At 39.2% G+C, this 13,968-nt stretch overlaps 1 protein-coding gene across 1 annotated transcript in view; it reads right to left on the bottom strand.

Moving 5' to 3' along the window:
- The window catches only part of fras1 (Fraser extracellular matrix complex subunit 1), a 239,182-nt gene that overhangs the window by 141,165 nt on the left and 84,049 nt on the right, over positions 1 to 13,968 (bottom strand). Inside the window, exons 8-11 of the mRNA XM_073465974.1 lie at positions 12,460 to 12,561; positions 10,008 to 10,199; positions 7,175 to 7,264; positions 4,558 to 4,705 (exon numbers count right to left, since the gene is read on the bottom strand). Of these exons, the coding sequence (XP_073322075.1) occupies positions 4,558 to 4,705; positions 7,175 to 7,264; positions 10,008 to 10,199; positions 12,460 to 12,561 (532 nt within the window). The remainder of the gene's footprint in view (positions 1 to 4,557; positions 4,706 to 7,174; positions 7,265 to 10,007; positions 10,200 to 12,459; positions 12,562 to 13,968) is intronic.

Here is a 13,968-nt window from a genome sequence, read left to right as displayed (position 1 = left end):
CTGTAGACAGTTTAATCTACTGACTGAACCCTCTCTAATAGGTCACAAAATAAATCTAAGAGATGATTGATAGGGGAGGAAAAAATTGAAAACAAAATGCTGTTTCTTGAAATAATGGATAATTTGACACTCACTTAAATGGAAGTGAATGGGAAGTCTAGAGGGAAAATGTCTCTGTGGTAGAACTGTTCTCATCTCACATACATCTGAAATGTGACAATGGGCTGTAAGACACTGTATTTGGTTGAAAACCACTAGTTTACTCTTGACCAATGTATTTTTTGGTAATTTGATAAGATTACTATATGTTTTATATTATGTATATAGAATTCCTTGCACACGAGGCTGTCTATACTGTCCAGAGGATGCACGTGTTCCTTTAAATGTCTTGACTCTACTGACATTGAACAGCATACTCAACATAATCTGTAACTGATAGCTGTAGCTGATAATAATAATCAGGATGACAGACGCAACATCCCATTCACAGCTCTTAATGAATCTTTCATGTTTGATATAAAAACATAAATTGTTGGGGTTTTTTGCAGATTAATTGCACTGAAAAAGTCTGAATTATTTAATGTAACTGAAAGCAAACAGAAATTGAGAGAACCTGGCAGATAGATGGTTTTAGCACATGGGCTTGTATAGCCTACAGTACATCATGTTTCAGGATGCAACTAATGAACCAGAGGCTTCCCTCACTGCTCAGGCTATCTTGCTAGCAGAGCTACACCTGCACACTACACAACACAACAGCACTTGCACATCCAAAAGTGTCTGCGTACAGCCTGCCCAGAAGAGGGAGAGAAACAGATACAGTGTGAAGGCATCAGGATTTTCTTTAATATGTTTTAAAACAAAACAGGGATATATGGTGAATTTCTTACAATAACGGATTACTTGTTTCAAAACGTAACAAAATAACAGATTATTTTAACTGCAAAAGTTATGCACTGAGTAACATGTTACAACAAAAGTGTAATCTGAGTTGTCTGGCATGTTATGCCCAACACTGGCGTTGACACCGTACAATAAAATATTAAAAATGTTGATGGTGACCTTTTAATATTACAGGAGATGAGGAACATGAGTCGACTGTGTTGAAGGTTGCCTACCAGACCTTCACAGCGTTACTTTTTGCCACACCTCATGAACACGACTGCAAGTGTATGAATGTAGGCAGTGCAGGATGTGAGGCGCACAGAACTCACTTTGCTGGTTTGTAGTCCTTGTGAAGGGTCAACGACACACACATCTTTGCTATTGATACTGGCTGGGAATGTGCCAGTCAAAGTTCACCAATGCCAAGCTGCGAATTTGCTTCGCCACTGGATGTAAATGTTTGATTTTCCGCTTCGCTTGCATAGATTGGACGTGAACGGGAGGTGAAAATTCACCACTGTTGATTTTGCAGATGTGTGACCGTGCACTAACATTGTCAACAATGCCATAAAGCTGCCACGCCATTAGTAAACCTACACGTCAACTTAATTCATGGAGACCAAGTTGCTGAATGAGTTGTGAATTAAGTGACTGGAAAAGCAAAGCCACTGTTAAGCTGGTTGACATCATTAATAACCACTGTGGTGTTGATCTGTTGAATTAAACATTAAACATATTCTTCGAGTGGAAATCTACTGAACACACTCAGCCGTCGGGTACTTATTGGATATTACATTTTACAGGTTTCCCCTGTTATTCACTTGGACTAATTACACTGTGTATTTAGTTTTTCGACATTTTAATGCGCTGAAGCCGAGAAATGCTCTATACAGTAAAACCTTAGAGAGCAAGGAGACGACTGAGGGAGACAGGACATGTACAGACAAGCTTAATGTGAACAAAACAACTTTAATCCAGTCCAACCTCATAAAACTACAGAAGTCTCAAACGTTGTGTTTGCATGGTGCAATTAAAAAATGTCTCCCCTGCCCAGTTGTAATTATTCAGTCATGCAGCCAAACTTAATTATAAATCTTCATAAATGTTAACCGTGTGGTCCCTTTGTTTAATTGACTGCTGGGTTTTTATCTATATGAGAAAATAACCTGAGTTTGTTAACTTATAATTGCTGTATTGGCCGTTTTAGTCAGTAAGACAAATGGATCAGCTTTTGGAGTGTTATGATGTGACTGTGTGGTTGAAAGAGGAAAATTAGCATAAAGCCATGAGTTTGATACCGTTTTTAATTTGTGGTATTTTCTGGTTTTAAGAAAAGGGGAAGGATCATTTTAAAAAATCCCTGGTTGGATTTTTTTATATTCTCCAATTGGGATTTAGGTCAGCATTATGCTTACACCATATAATAGGAAACGCTTTTCCCTTTTTTGCACTCATTAGTTGTTAAATAGCTCTATATTCTGCCATGGAAAATTGGCCAACAAAGTGAAGGTCATTTTTCATTTTATATAACTTCAAGGCTCCAGGGAGGCGAGGAGCAGCACTTTGTTCAGAAAGTTTTCCCTTTTTTTTTTTTTTAACTATTATACCATTCTGCTCGTTTACAAATCTCGACTTCAAATAACGCCTTCTTTGTCTGAAAAATAGTGAGAAAAAACACCCCATCAAACAACAAACTGACCCAGAAATTCAAAGCGCGTCACCATCACTGCCTGCTTTATGAATCAGGTTTGTACTTGATGATGATATAAATGTGTAGAAGTGAACGTAAATATGAAGAAGGGCATAACAGACTCATAAGGTACATGTCAAAAAAACAGGACTGATTGTGTATAAATAAAGGTTAAAAATAAAGGCAAAGTTAAAAGCAGTGACAGACTGAGGGTATTTTAGATTGACTCTGTGTGACTGTTCCAGCCCCTGTCTCTGTCTTCAGGCGACAGCATGCTGAAACATACAGAGCAGCTTGGCCAGCACTGCCCTCCTCCCCAAGGACAATGTGGATTCTGTCCTCTGACTGCCTTGCTTCTCTATAAACTCTCTCTCGCTCTCTGTGTCACTGTGTTTATGAGCCTTTCTCCCTCTCTCCCTCTCTTCTTTAATTATCCAACCAGCTTCTCATTTACATATGCAGTAATTTCAGCAAGTAACTAAAGTTTATTTATATACCTGTAGCATCCTTCTAGAGCAGATGCTGCAAAGCGCTTCACAATAAAAGAACAAATCAAGAGACATAAAATAACGAAACAACCATTCACGCCTGAGCAGTCTTCTTCGACAACCCTTACACTGTGCAATCAGTATTTACTTCAGAATGACAAGTTAAGGCAAAAACCTTGTATATTGCCAATTTAAAGAAGGGGGAAGCATGTTTTCTTAATTTACTTACAACACCCTGATTCATCCCATTACGTTGAGTAGAGTTTTAAAGGGAGAAAAACTGTACAAAGACTGACAAATCAGCTTTTTTAGGCATATTTCACACCATTTTACATCTTTGGTGGTGTATATTTCTTATTTAATGGTATCCTGAACGAGACTACTGCATAGTGTGTCATTTCCATCAAAACGGCCGAGTTTGAGAATCAGAGACGGGGCGACCAGTTTTGCACAAACAACCAATGATCATACAGGGAAAATCAGTCAAAGAAAATTCAGAGATAACACATCCACAGCCACGCTAATGGAAAATACAACACAGCTACAAAAACACAATGTGATTTGGCAGTGAGTATACGCTCATACTGTTTTACTAGTTATATGAGCATTTATACTTGACTGCATCTGACATCTGCAGGGGACTGTCAAAAGACATTATGGTGAATGTGGAAAATGAGCATGTGCGCACAGTTGAAAGGTAACTTCATATCGAAATAACTCTCTGAATTACCTGAATATCAATTTTACAGTGTTTGACATGTTTGGCAGCTGAATCCTCAAAATTTTTCATTGAGGTGTTTTATGTGAATAACAAGAAGAAGCCGACGAATAAAAACAACTCTATGTAAAATATAAGTGGGACCTTAAAGTCATCTACAGACACCAACACATTGAATCCTGAATGATTATGGATGTTCCTAAAGACTGATTTAACTGACTTTATAGCTGAACTTTGAACTTTAAATTTTAAAAAGTCAGAAAACAGTTTAAATTGAGCACAATTTAATCTAGCAACGGTTAACTGGCGTTGTTAAAGGTCACATTCATAACATATTTATGAAGACAAATCATTATAAAAATAAAACATCTACAGAGCTTGGAGGAAGGTGCAGATTAAAAGTATCTCTTTTCCTTCCTATCATTATGATTGTGAATCAATAAACTTAAAACGTTTGTCACGTCCAAAGTGATGTGACTGAGATGAGTTCTACAGTACGCACGTAGCATACTGTACTGCCCTAGTGTTAGCTAATTAGCATTAGCAACGTAAATGTTACCTAGCGTTAGCAATGTTAACGTTTCCTGGTGCCAACTAGGGAGTAGCAGCATTTAATCGACTTGTCGTGCAAATTCCTATTTATGATGTATGTGCTGGGAAAAAGGCAGATGTAAAAAAAGGAGCAGGATCTGAGGGAGCAGAGAAATGTTTCAGAAGTGGCACACACACTTGTGACACGCACACATTTGCACCCAGCATCCGTCGCAGCAACATACCTTGGAGACACTCTGGGCAGCATCCATCCTCCCGGGTAACGGCCAAGGTGCCTGGTGGGCAGGTCGGGCAGGAACGCAGATAACAAGTCACCTGGGCATCACGGCATTCACACTCTCTGCAACCGCTATCAGTCCATCGAGCCAGGTCCTGACAACACAGAGGAAAGGTCGAGAGACAGGGAATGAAAGGAAAGGAGAGAGAGGGAAGACAGTTTATCAGACCTAGTCTTGGTGAATGCAGAGATTTAAGTTCTTATTATTTGCAAAGAGCGATTGTGAAATTGTGTTGAAAACACCGAACAACAGAGGATTTCAACTTTGAGGAAGCTGAATCACAATTAAAAAGGAAGCCACACAGACCAGGCAGCACTAAACCCTGAATGCTAATAAGCAGTATGTGTCAGTTATAAAAAAAAAAATAAAAAAAAAGCCTGACAATCACGACTTTTAAATACATTTTCAAAGCAATATGAGTGAACTGACAGCAGCCCACAGAGGACAGATAGTCAGTCAAAAACAGCAGGAACATCGCAAAAAACTGATGTAACTCCAAAAAGTGAAATGTTTTTATCAATCATGAAGAGTTTTTCCTCACAATCTGATGGCAGATCAAAGCTCACAGACAAGGACAGACACAAAACTGAATCGCAACTTTTCTGACTGACAGAAACTGAAAAGCGTCACAAGGCTGTTTTTAGATCAGGACTTCCATTCACAAAGCGCTTGGATCCAAGGATCTATCTAAGGGGCACAAAACCTGCAGCCATGAGCAACAGCCATGAAATCTGCAGCCTTCAGGGTCGCTTATCTCAATAGGATGGATGGAACGGTTCACCTGCACAGTTGTGTAAGAGCTGAGGAGCATTATGTTTACAGAACCAAGCACTGTTCCCTTGTACACCTAACATCAGTGAACCCTTATAAAAGGCTGACTCCAATTTATTCATCTATCAACCAAATGGAGGTTTTTTTTTCTACTGCACTAAAGGAACAGACCACCCAAACCAATTTCTAGCAGGTAAACGTCAATATTCATGATCACAGCCAAGAAGTCAAGATCCAATTATTATTCATATTTTTCTTTGAATTTTAAACACAGCTGAGTAATTTGCAAAAATGAGTGCCTGAGTACAGTATGTAGGTTCAGCATAAACACTGAAAATAATCATTCATCCCAGCTGGATCACACTGATTCTGTACTGTGAGGAGATGGAAGTGACTTCCATAAACAGTTACACACCTATATGGTGATATATTTGTTTGAGTTAAAGTGTTTTTGGCTTTTCTTATAGTGCTGTCAAACTACAAAAGACCATCATGATGTCTGACATGTTTCAATGTTTCATGTTTAAATTTTTCACCTTAAAGTGGGTTTACAGGTCTTGGGGATTACTACTGCATACACTATGTGAAAAAGTTGAAAAAGTGGCTCTAGAGGAAGCTGCATGTAATATGATAAACTGCCTCTAGTGATGTCACTGAGTGGCAAAGCTGCATTGTGGGTAATGTAGGCGCCAGGTTTTGGAAAAGGAAGAAGAATGTATGGAATAAAAGAGGCGATATCTCTGGTTCTGCTGTATTGATCTTGATCTTTTGTTTTTAAACTATCCATAATGAGTCCAACAGTGTTATAGGAGTGTAATGCTACCTGGGACCCACATTGCAATTTAGCCACTGAGAGAAATCACTGAAGGTAAATTCTAAGATTACATACAGCTTCCTCTGGAGCCACAAAAGAATGCATACTTCTTTTGTTACATATGCAGTAGTGCTACTTAAAGTTTGGAGTGATTCGGGGCTATTGAGTTTGATATTGGATTCGGCTTGATTGAATCAAATAACTACTTTGTACTATTCTATTTGTTCATGCGTACACAATCATGCATGAATGTAAACAACGTAGTTGTGTGGTTTTACATGGTGTGCTTGAACTATTTCTTGACAAACAACTTGGGAATCTAAACCAGTAGTAATCATCTAGTCACAAACCTGATGCTTTAACCTTTCAGTCAAGCTTTTCAAAGACACTTGAATTGCAATATGCATGTAATGATGTGTGTGGGTGTGTGATAAGCATGCAGTATTTATCTTTGTTTACTACTGGTAAGATGAATTCCTCAGGGAAAAATCTGTCAAGGAAGGATAATAACACTCCCTACTCTCGGCCTTGGCTGACTGTCCAACAGCATTTCACGATTGTTCCCCTCTGGTAATGTAAAAAATTAAAGCCTTTACTTTCTGGGTTTCCAGGACCAGCCTGTAAATAATGAAGCTGATGCCAGAGTAATGAGGAAGAGATTGTTGTTAGAGGCTAAAAAGCCCAGAGTAATCAGATAGCTGTGTCCTAAAACACACATTTACTCTGTCTCATTGCAACTTTAATTCTCAGTGATATTGTATTTATATAATTATATCCAGCTTATTATTGATGTCTTTGGTTGCTTGTGTAGCAGCCTCCCTCCTCTGCAGTGACATTCTATGCCATTTATTTTCTTTTTATCTTCTTAGATTAGAAGCCCTGTGGTGTTTTTGTCTCACCCACACAGTTTGGATTTCTTGATTTTCCTCTCATTTTTATGTGCAAAGACATTCGAAATAAAATCTTTGACAGACGTACCTTGTAGGATTTCCCCTTGAACATACAGGAAGGTTTCACAGAGGAGCACTCTGGGCAGCACTTCCCCAGCAGGTGAATGAGCTCCGATCCCTAAAAATAAAAAAATAAAATTCATATTTGATTCCCTTTCATTCTTAAAGTTACATTTCACTTGTAGAGATTTAGTCATAAAAACAACAGGAAAAAGTACAGCACAAGTGAAGCTGATAGAGGGTCAAAAGTACACCAGTCCTTTTACTCTAAAATTAGTCAGAAGCTGAGGAATATACATTAAGCATCATAAAAACAGCAAAAGCAGTTATTTTAGTTATATCAGTCAGTCCAATTCTGTTCGGTTCAACTTAAGTTCTGTTAGTTTTAGTTAAAAACCTCTACTGAAAAAGTATATTCATTATTAATGATTTCAAAGGCTTCAGTTGTAGAGGAAAGAATAAAACATCATATTTTCCATACAATTGTGGAGAAGTAGTGATTTTGACTCGAACTGGTGGTAAAACTTTGTTATATGAACTATTTCAGCCCTAGAAATAGCATAAAGTGATTAAAAACCATTTATTTGCATTGGGTTTAAATCCAAAATATTGTCAAATAGGCGATTTTGCTTTTTCGCTTTGACAGAAAATCCTCCACCATCATACTAACTTACTTTTGTCACTTTATAAGTGAAACATGACTCTGCTGCTGGTGCTGCTGGTGCTGCATGGAGTAGATGCCTGCAGTTTTTAGATGTAGCCTCCGTTAAGTATTGATTTTTAAAAAAGAAAAATGATGGTGAGGGCCAGATGTTATGTGGTGTATGTCCCAACGCCATGTAACACATACTCATAGCCTTTGTAATCCTTTAATAAGAATTAAAACATGAAACATGTCTAAATTGGAGTTACAGGCTTTGCACATTACAATGGCAATATGCCACTAATGCAATTTTCTGATGCCAAGACCTACTTACAGTATCATTACAGTACATTACAGTACATTACCACCTTGGCTGATAATGTACTGTACCCCCCTGTTTAACTGTACCCCAGTGCCTTCCTCTGCCCATTGACCCACACATACTCATTAGCCCATAACCTCCCTCTTTTTGTTCTGTACACTGACACACCCAGGGTGAGAGCTGCACGACTCTGATCTTCTTAGCAGAGTGACCTTGCTCCATTCAAGAGCTGGACAAATGCCAGTTATGCTACTTACAGCTAATGGCACTTACCAGCTGTAATTATCACCATACCGCAAGATTAATGAGGGCTTATTTGGTCATGGCAGGGGATATTAAAGTAATATTATTAAATCTGCTTGACGTAGGAAAACACTGGAAGAGGTGTGAGGGCTCTGAGTTTAAAGTGGGTCATTTTAGAGGATAAAAGTAACCATGGGAACACCCGAAAAACAACCTAACAAATCCTTTGTTTGTTTTGACCCCAAAAAATGTCTACATTCAATGTCCTACATCCATAACTGGGCCATGTTTGAAAAGCATGTCTTGACATGAAAGCTATCACTGATGCTTCTATTTGACGTTGGGGTTGCATTAAGGTAAAGTCTTTCAAGTGTGGCGTCTAAGCATAGCTTGTGTCTACTGACAGGTATTTAGTTTACATAACCTCTGTTTCTCAGCCTTGTTTCTTTTTTCTGCTGTGCCCAGCTCCCACGCAGATCATTACGGTTTCATCTTGTCTTTCAATTTACTTCATCTAAACTGAGTGAATTATCTGTGATTGAAGCAGCCAACCTTGTAACCTTAAATGATCACCCCTTCTGCAATTCCAGCCAATCTGGATTTACTTATAAATACCAATGACAATAGGAACACCAGACCTTGTGAACTGGTAAATTTCACTGCAGCGAATTACGCCAACGGTGAACAAAGCAAGTGCGACATCTTCCATTAACTTTTTAAGAGGCCCATTTAAAGGCCAGGAAATGGGATTTCTGGGTGCTGACATGTTGCTTTTTGGGGGTAGGAAAACTAGGGTGAAAAATTGTAAGTGTGGTTGGAGCCTGCAGGAAAAGCAAGCTTACTATATATGATTGTGATGTGAAAAACCCTGGAGTCTGCTCCACACTGATTTTTAAAAATGAATGGATCATTAGAGTAGACTTGATGAAAAGGCTAGTTAATGCAGCACCTTGTGTTAGGTAGCACATTATCTATGTGTTCCTATGTGGATAGCAGGCCTTGGTGTCACTTGGTGCTGATTAGCAGGGAATTATGTAGAGTTTCAACTTGTTTTGCACTCAGCTCGCCACAACCAAAACACTAAACTGCCTCTTGCTATGTTAGTCAAAAAAAATGAGATGAACAATATACACATACAAATGTTTTGGGAGGAATAGCTACAGTCAGAAATAACTTGGCATGTTTAGAGGGATATTCATGTTTTTTCTGTTACTATTTGGATTGCTAGTCTCTATATCAATCTCAACAGGTGCTCAGACCCAAAAACAAATTTGTTGGGCTGCATTCATGCGTGTATGTTGTTTCTTTTACAGGTAAGAACATGAAAATGTGTCATGTAATAGCTATTTTTAAAACTATAACACAGGATTACACACTTTTGGCAAGTTCTCACACGGAAATAATTTGATTCCCCTTTTTCTCAGTAATTGCAAGGTATGAAACAGACATTACCATTTATGTGAAAAGGAATGTGTGCTTGCATGTTTTGGCTAAAGTTTAACTGGGTTCAACTAGTTCTCTGACCTGGCTAAATAAAGTTTTATCACACCAGTGAGTCATTTCCAGCCTTTGAGGACAGTTATGCCCCCAGGAAATATCTGTGACAACAAAACTGACAGCTACAGCTTCCAACGATGAGGTCACCATGCTTACCTGCTGGCACTCAACACGACCGCACTCAGCCCTCTGGCAGACCACCTGACCCCGGTTGCAGGTACAGAACTCGCAGCCCGTGCTGTTCCACATGTCACCGCTGTAACGCACCGCGTCCTCGTACAGGCAGCTTCCCTTGGCGGCGGTGCACTCATCACAGCACTGACCAGCACGCTTCACTTTGGTTTGACCCTGAGAGGGAGCAGCACAGTCAGTTTAAGTTTGCTTGGCGAACGTGTACAACTGGGATGATGGGAATAAAGGAATGCACACTGAGCTGTGAGACAAGACAAATAAGATCCAAGGAGCTTGTAAAAAAGCTGTTTTTTGTTTGTGTGTGTGTTTCAGCTGAGAGGGATAAGAGGATGAAGGCGAGAGTGTGTGTGTTGCATTATTAAGGGTGAATACACTGAGCAGTTTGGACAAGGCATTTCTTAGGACTTTATTTGAAAGTGCTGAGAGGTGTAGATTCACTGACACTGCAGATGTAACTCCTCCACATCTGAGAGCTTCAGAGCCTCTGTACCACATGAAGACATAATTACAGAAAAAGTCTTTTTTCATCCAAATTTGAGGCAGCGTGTTCAAGGTATGTCCAAATCACCATTTATTAACAGAACAGTGAGGTATTTATTAGCTCAGCTTTTATTCCTCTTGTATCTGCTTATTTCAGAGTGGTGGTTTGGATGCTTTGAGTCCACTGGGATCCTCTCTCTGCAGTGCTGGCTTCAGTTTTTTGTGCTATCATCAGTGGAGGGAATGACTTGCTAAAATATCCTCAGAGCTGAGAATATTTTAACTTTAGCTTTGGTCAAGTTTTAATAAAATATGGGAACTCTGAGTGACAGAGCAAAATGCTTCAAAAAGGTTTCCAATGGCTTCACAGTTGCAGCAAGAATCCTGATAACTTCTTCCTCCAAGCTTTTCTTCTTTATAGGTTTAATAAGAGCAAATAATGTCAGAACACTACTTTTGATTCGTGTGTTTGTTAGTGTGAAGTGGATACTTTTTACAATACAAAGCTGAAATCAGTTTTAAAAGTGATTTCAGCTTGATGTGCTCTAATGTAGGAGTTTCACATTTTCTCTGGTCATACATACTTTAGTTTCCCATTAAAAAATGTTGTAATAGATTCAAATTTGTATTTACATAATGTGCAACCAACAAACAAACGTTTAAAAAAAATTTTAAAAACTGCCTTCGCAGGAACTTCTTTTTGGAGGAAGGCAGCATAAAAACAACAAAAACACTATACAAAATCAGACATTATTAAAGTGAAACAATACAGTGTACAATGTATTGTTTCACTTTAATAACGTCAGATTTTTTTATTGTGTTTTTGTTGTTTTTATGCTGCCTTCCTCCAAGTTCCTCTTGACGGGTAGCAAAGATCTGAAATAAACCGAGCTGTATAGATTAGTGGGAAACATTTGTTTGGTCTCAATTGTACATGTAGCCTAAATGCTGGCAATATTTCTTTTTTATTTGCAACAACTCCTATCAGAAGATCATAAAGAAATATGAATGCATCCTACTAACAAATATTGTTCGTGCTTGATCTTATTCCTCTGTGTCATAGAGCTGCATTGTTGTGAAAAAACTATTAAAAACGCATCATGTTCCCTCATTACCCCAAACACACACATACTTTCGATCGTTAAACCATCCTGCTTCACTGACTACTTACTAAAGCATCAAATGTTGATTTATCCTCCACTTATAGTAGTCCCCTACAGAATGACCTTTGGACCAAAGTGTTTCGGCTTGTGGTCTTCATCAGGGCCATCAGTGTGGTTCTGGATATGAGAACATTACTACTTTGAACAGTGACTTAATGGCTTAAAGCTTAAATACATTTAAGCTTTTGGGCCCATAGATCTTTAGTCAGCAGGTCACCTCCAGTCAGAACCAAGTACAGTGAAGCTGCATTTAGTTCTATCTGCTGAACTTCCTGATTCAAATGTTATTTCTCGATTAATTACTGCACCTTTACCTTGATTCCTTTGTCTAGCAGCTATTTTAGTCGATTTTAGTCCTATTTTCTCCTTTATTTTACTCGTCACTTGTACCAGCATATTATGTGCTTGTCTGTGGCCCTTTAAAATTGTATTGTGTGTCCGGATTAGGTTTTTATGGTCCTCTCTGACTTCACTAACAAGCACTCTGGCACAGAAAGGAAGCTTCAAGCTGAAATTTGCATGCAATTAACAGCCTAATGTCCGTCTGTGTGTGTGTGAGAAGGAGAGAGTGCATGTGTGTGTATGTGTGTCAGAGAGAGAGAGAGAGTGGAAGACATATCTGTGTGGTCCTGCATAGTTAAAAGTCTCTGCATCCATTAGAGCTTCAACACAGAGCGGAAATGCATGAGGTGATTTCTGAATTAAAGTGAATGTCAATGAGTTTGTGTCCGCGTGGGTGTGCGTTGTGTGGGTGTGTGTGTTAGACTACCTACCTTATCACAGGTGACGGGCTGACAGGTGTGTGTGTGGCATTTAGACTGACCCTGGTCACACACACATGTGGTGCAGGCGTTCTTCTGCCACTGCTCGCCATGCTGCCAAGAGACACACAGACACACACACTTAGACACTTAGACCATGTCGAGCTACACACACGCACGCACACACGCACACACACACACACACACACACACACACACACACACACACACACACACACACACTTACACAGTCTTGCACACAGTGATTCACAGGCTGTTTGTAGGAAACTCAAAGCTCATTTGAATCCAATGGGTGTCGTCTGTGTGGGGATATGGAATAGGATGCCGAGGCAGTGTGGAGGGCACACACACAAATTAACACAGACATACAGACAGTTTGCTGTCAGGAGCAAATAACAGCTATCAGATGTCAGCATAACTCTCCTTAAGTTCAAAACTTTTCAAACAACAGCGTGAACATCTGATGTAATTTATCAAATAAAGTAATCAATTATTTAAAGCTTACATTGTCTAAAATATGAAAATTGGGCCTACGTATTGTGTCAAAATATTACTTTGATAAATGTGAAAGTCAAACTTAAAGTGTCAGCACTGAGACGGCTCTTGTCAAGGTCCTCAATGACATTCATATAAACACAGACAGTGGCAAAATTTCAGTCTTAGTATTACTGGATCTCAGTGCTGCATTTGACACAGTCGACCACAATGTACTACTGGACCGACTGGAAAACTGGGTGGGCGACAAGTGAAGTACCCCAGGTCTCCATTCTGGGGCATCTACTATTCAACATTTACATGCTTCCTCAAGCTCAGATAATGGAAAATAACAAAATATGTTACCATAGTTATGTAGATGACACACACATTTACATAACCATATCACCAGGGGACTATAATCCCATACAAACGCTGAGTAGATGCGTTGAACAAATCAATGATTGGATGTGTCTGAAGACTGAAATAATTGGAAGACTGAAATAATTGTATTTGGAGCCAAGGAAGAACGACTAACGCTCAGCTTCGATCTGCAATGTTGAAAACTACAAACCAAGCCAGAAACCTCGGTGTAATCATGGACTCAGACCTGAATTTCAGCAGCCACGCCAAAACAATTACAAAGTTGGCCTACTATCACCTTAAGAATATATCCAGGATAAAAGGACTTATGTCTCGGCAGGATTTGAAAATACTTGTCCATGCATTTATCTTCAGCCGACTCGACTACTGTAACGTTGTCTTTACAGGACTCTCTAAAAAATCCATCAGACAGCTGCAGCTGATTCAGAACGCTGCTGCTCGAGTCCTAACAAGAACCAAAAAAGAAGATCACATCACTCCAGTTCTTAGATCTTTACACTGGCTTCCTGTCAGTCAAAGAATAGATTTCAAAATCCTGCTGTTGGTTTATAAAGCACTGAATGGTTTCTGGCCAAAACACATTTCTGATCTGATGCTACGTTATGAACCATCCAGACCTCTGAGGTCGTCAGGTACAGGTCT

This window comes from Pagrus major, chromosome 5, assembly GCF_040436345.1.
Source record: "Pagrus major chromosome 5, Pma_NU_1.0".
Classification (NCBI taxonomy): domain Eukaryota; kingdom Metazoa; phylum Chordata; class Actinopteri; order Spariformes; family Sparidae; genus Pagrus; species Pagrus major.
Note: the sequence above shows the minus strand (reverse complement) of the source record. Positions and strands in the feature narration are given on the sequence as shown.